This window comes from Nelumbo lutea, chromosome 3 (assembly GCF_056320005.1).
Source record: "Nelumbo lutea isolate HS-2025 chromosome 3, American lotus-T2T, whole genome shotgun sequence".
Taxonomy (NCBI): domain Eukaryota; kingdom Viridiplantae; phylum Streptophyta; class Magnoliopsida; order Proteales; family Nelumbonaceae; genus Nelumbo; species Nelumbo lutea.
The window spans coordinates 39,964,261-39,969,594 of NC_142686.1; the positions used below are offsets into that span (position 1 = coordinate 39,964,261).

The following is a 5,334-nucleotide window of genomic DNA, read 5'->3' on the forward strand; positions in this document are numbered from 1 at the left end:
GACTAATACTTCGTTCACGATTCAGCTCTTGAATCTTGATAAACACAAACACACACACAGAGATTGATGTTCATGTTGGTGAACTGATGTACAACACAAAATGCATGTCCCCTCACAGTGCAATAATCATGACCAACCTACATAGAGAGAGAGAGAGAGAGAGGATGAAGACGAAATTATAATCTTGAATCAAAGATCGATCAAATGCATTGATTAAGATGAACGGTCATCGGAACTTCACTGCAGCACGGCCTGGTGCATCGTTGTTACATATGCTTACTTCACCCAGTGTGGATATGGATAAGCTTAACTTAAATTCAGTTACTAACTGCTGCAGACTCTATAGGCTCTGGCTAAGCCTTCATTGAATGCAGTGTTTGGCAACGTCTGTTCCCTAAAATAACCATGGAAGAAGCAATCACCGCCCGAAACCTGTACGCTGGGATTTTGATAATCTTGAAGGCAGTGCCATGGTCTATTCAGCATATTAATTCCTTCTCTCCATGTGTTATACTTATTCACAATGAGCCAATACATGGCAAACAGGTGACCCACCAGGTCTTAAAGCTGTGGGTACAAGGCTTCTGAGCTTTACTGCCTACCCCCAACCTCACCACATTCTATATAACAGTTACTTCTGCTTCAGACTTCTTCAGACGGTGTCCTATAGTCAAACATACTTATCCGTGCCTTTGCCTTTGCCTCTGCCTTTGTTTTTCTGTTTTTCCTCCTTCGATCTCGCTTCACCACTTTCTATCACCTCCTTTCCTATTCCAACCATGGTTTCTGTAGATACCATTCGAACCGCCGTAGGGATTTTGGGTGGGTGTCTTAATTTGTTGTAATAGAGATTAATCTTAGTCTCTCTCTCTCTCTCTCTCTCTCTCTGAATTCTAGCTCTGTTAGTGTTAATCCTTGTATGTGGTGTCATATTCACATGGTTACCAATTGACAATTATGGGTTCTTTTCTTTTTCTTTGCAGGAAACATTATTGCACTGTGTTTGTTCTTGTCACCAGTGTAAGCAATTAAGCTTAATTTACGGTGAATTAATTAACGTACGTCATGTGAATTATTTGGAAACCATGGAATTAATTAACACGTTGTTTCTTTCATGAAATCCATCAGGCCAACTTTTGTTCAGATATGGAAGAAAGGATCGGTGGAGCAGTTCTCACCGGCGCCATATCTAGCAACCCTTCTGAACTGCCTGCTATGGCTGGTGTATGGGCTACCACTGGTGCATCCTCACAGCATGTTAGTCATAACCATAAACGGTTGCGGCACTTTCATCGAACTCACATACGTCATCCTCTTCATCCTCCATTCAGATGGAAGAAAGAGGCTCAGAGTAATACTACTGTTGATTGCGGAATTCGTATTCGTGGGTACTGTGGCTGTTCTGGTTCTGACGCTGGCTCACACCTATGACCGTCGCTCTCTCATCGTGGGAAGCATTTGTGTTTTCTTTGGGACTATGATGTACGTTGCTCCCTTATCGGTCATGGTTAGTGCTCGCGCGCTTTTCTCAATCAAAAGTTCAAAACCAAAACCATGTGCATGCATGCATCTCCTCTCGCCATTATTGTACCCTTTAATTAGCATTACTTACCTCAATTTTCTTTCTTCCTTAGTTTTCTACCAAAAAGAAAATTCCTTCTTTTTATCTTATATTATCTGCTTATATTAATGACGATGGTGAAGATGATTTCAGAAACTCGTAATTACAACGAAGAGCGTGGAATACATGCCGTTCACCCTGTCCTTGGCCTCCTTTGCCAACGGCATTTGCTGGACGACTTATGCTCTCATCCGCTTCGACCTTTTCATTACCGTAATTCACTAAACTTGCCTCTCTCTCTCTCTCTCTCTCATATATATAGTGATAACAGCTAACAAGGGATTTGTGGTAAATGTGGCAGATACCAAATGGTCTGGGCACATTGTTTGGGCTGGTTCAGCTGATACTGTACGCGGCCTACTACAAGTCCACCCAGAGGCTGAAGGAAGAAAGGATAGGCAAAGGCGAGATGAGCTTGGCTGAGGTGGTTGTGATGGGAGACCCCAAGAAGATGGGCAATAATGCACCACACAAGGCCCTCAACCTCAATGGCCACGCTTCTGAGATCCGTGAGATGTGACTTATCGCTCACCACTCACCACCGGCCGTCTCATCTACTACTTTATTATAGAGAGACGGAGACTGAGAAAGAGAGAGTTTCCTTTTTTTTTTTTTTTCTTTTGCCCATCAATCAAACTTGTATGCACCATGGTAACCAACATGGCGCGTTTCATCATCCTCTCACCTTTTTTACTGCAAGTGATGATGCCTCGTCCAAGGAATCAAGGACCAAGACCAAAGTCCCTTGACCCTTGTTTTTTCTTTTCTTTTTCTTTCAGTTCTTCCGTTTTTGCCCTTTTGGTAAGAAGAGAATCACCAGTTGTAGCTTCAAGTGTACGATGAGAAAGGCTTCTTGGGCTGCCTATTAAACATGCCAAAGCCCCAAGCTCAGTTCCGACCTATATCAAATGGTCTTTTAATATTAGGCCACAAGGCTGCATCCATCAAGTGACAATCATCCTTCGACCGACTAAAGACTGATTATTTAGCTTTGTTCTGATTGATTCAGCCCAAGTCCCAGTAATTGGGCTTCTTTTTTTTTTTTTGGTTGAAACGGCAGTTGGGGCTTTAAGCTTCGTTTATTTTGAGGTAATAAGGGTAGAAAACATTTTTTTCCTTCACCTTTCTATAATAATGATACGAGCATAAATGTCAAATTGGCTAGCATATATATAAAGTTTATGTTGGAAAATGGGGTCGCTATAATTTTGGAGGAGAAGTTCTGAGTCGCATCTGAAAATACTATCTTTAGAACGTTATTTGCCCCCACTCAGTTTTACTGAGTTTGCTATTGAGTTACAAGAAAATCCGTTCTCAGGATACAACAGAGCCTTGGGCGAGAATCTGCAACCAACAAAGTTAAAGAATCTCCAAAAAAACCTTCTATGATATTATAGCGGACCAGACTTAGAAAAAGAAAGAAAGTGGATTTCGAAAATGTATATTTTTGAAATCCGATTCATGCTGCTTAAATAGTTTATGAAGATGTATGAAGAAAATGTAGGTGCTGGTTCAGAGAATGCACATTGAATTAATGACCGTTAACTTTGAATTGTGCCTCTTAATCATACATTGTGATTGTTGATCTCATCAATAGTGATCAACAGTCAACACCGAACTAAAACTAAAGCCGCCCTTCGTGAGCCACGCGAGTGCGAGCAAAGTGCGCATCTAAAGCGCCTCATTGCGCCGCACACACACGCATGCACGGGTTGCACGATATCAAATCCCTATACTCTTCTCTACTATTTCTAAGGAGTGTAAATCAACTCCTATTAAAATACTGAAAACAAAACGTATAATTTTCCAATGTGGGACAAATTCAAAACTGGGTTTTGTAAGAGAAAAACTAATTTTTCAATCAAGCGTGCAGGTGCAATTTCTCATGTAATTGACCATTAAATCCAACGGTTTAAGCATGGATTTTTTTTAGTTTTTCTCATTTGATAGTATGGATTTTTTAGTTCTATAACAATTACTTATAAAATAAGGGCCTGTTTTGTTTGTAGTTGAAATCAGAATTAACTTTTTTTAGAATTGGAATCGGAATAGTCCATTCTTATAGTTTGCTTAGTTTAGGCTAGAATCAGAACCATTTATTCCCATAATCTATTTGCTTTAGATTTGAATCTGAATCAGAATTGAAATAATTTGGAATGGGATTTCATTCCCATGAAAGGGAGAGGGAATGAGATTGCAACTCTGTCCAACCAAATAGTTGGAATCGAAATGGTTCCAATTCAAAACCCCGAACCATACGGGCCCTAAGAGGTTCATAATGTGTTAAATGAAATAGGGGAATTATCAACTGTGTAAAATCTCCCTTACTGGACAGTCTGGACAACCCCCGGCCCTAAGAGGTTCATAATGATCTGTCAAAATTTTCACTCTCTATTTGTCTATTCTTCATATTTATACATCTTAATATACCCTAAATACCCCTACCCCTGGGTAATAGCTGTTTTACAAATGACCAAAACATTTCCAACCGATGAGGGACCCATGCAAATGTATGAGAGAGCAAGAGGACAGGTCAACATCAGGCATCTTTCATTAAATGGATATTGGCCATGATCATTGTTCTGATCTTTTTTTTTTTTATTGTTCTGTTCTTTGAAACTATATAAACGACTCAAATGTCTACATTTAAATCATTGTGCTTCCTAATTGTAGGAGCCTCTTTTTTTTTTCTCCCTCTAGTTTTAATTCATGTGAATTATAGTTCATTTTGATTAACTATGCTTCATATACAATATTCGGATTTGTTCATCACAGAATGCCCCTCACATCAAATTGCAGTTGTGCATTAGGAACATCTCTCCACAAATGACAACTTAGAAGTAGTAGGGAGATATTCTCAATGCGTGGCCCCAAGTGTGAGGAATAAATTTAGATTCACTTTTGAATAGTTTGCCTGGTTAAAATGAGAAATGTTGCTATAATAGGTAGGGTGTAGTTCATAAAACCTTAAATATAAGGCTATGTTTGGTTTGAAGGAAAAGGTAAGGAAAGGAAGGGAAAGGTAGAGAAATCTTTATAAATCTTATATAGAGTTTCCTACCTTTTCCTTCAAACCAAACATAGCCTAAGATTGAATGAGAAGTAATAGATTATAATGAACTGAAAAGTGGTATTAAGATTATATTTTTTGGGGTAAAAGATTTAAACATACCCTGAGACCTGAGTTTTCATAAATTGACTTAAAAGGCACCTTGAGTTTTTTAAAAAGATTAAATATACCTTGTGCCTTTTTTATCCTTTATTTTATTTCAAATTTTCAAAATGTACCCTGAATTTTTTAAACTCATGTGGATGTTGGGAATCTCAATAAAATATGCCAAAGCATAAGAGATCTCCACTCTCCAACAATAGGATGAAAAAAATACATAAATAAAGAAAGAAACATGAGAATGCTCACAAAAGGAGATAACGATTGAAATTTTGATCATTTCTATATGTGAAAATTCTTGTGCCATGGATTCCTGAAACCGTGGAAATGATCTCCACCTAGGATTTGAAGATGAAAGAACCAACTATTGGGTGTTAATATCTTGCTCTGCAAAACAAATTTCTTTTGGGAAGTGGGACTTTAAATTGGAACTTGAAACAATCCCCTCTCTCTTTTTTACCATTAAATCTAGAATTTCAAATGAAAAAAAAATATATCATAGAAGCTTTGATTCCTATAACCAAATATTTAGTATTTACTTTTC

The 5,334-nt window shown here is 38.3% G+C and overlaps 1 protein-coding gene across 2 annotated transcripts; it reads left to right on the plus strand.

Annotated features, from left to right (window-relative positions):
* Window positions 1-611: 611 nt before the first annotated feature.
* LOC148864405 (bidirectional sugar transporter SWEET4-like) lies at window positions 612-2,596 on the plus strand. Of its 2 annotated transcripts, none has more exons than XM_088979090.1 (5): window positions 612-822; window positions 984-1,020; window positions 1,129-1,507; window positions 1,715-1,834; window positions 1,923-2,596. In XM_088979090.1, the coding sequence occupies exons 1-5, from the start codon at window positions 780-782 to the stop codon at window positions 2,139-2,141; spliced, it is 798 nt and encodes a 265-aa protein (XP_088835216.1). In that variant the 5' UTR covers window positions 612-779; the 3' UTR covers window positions 2,142-2,596. The 2 variants fall into 2 exon arrangements, with proteins under 2 accessions (XP_088835216.1, XP_088835215.1); XM_088979089.1 differs by having other exon boundaries at window positions 655-822; window positions 1,705-1,834.
* Window positions 2,597-5,334: the final 2,738 nt, after the last annotated feature.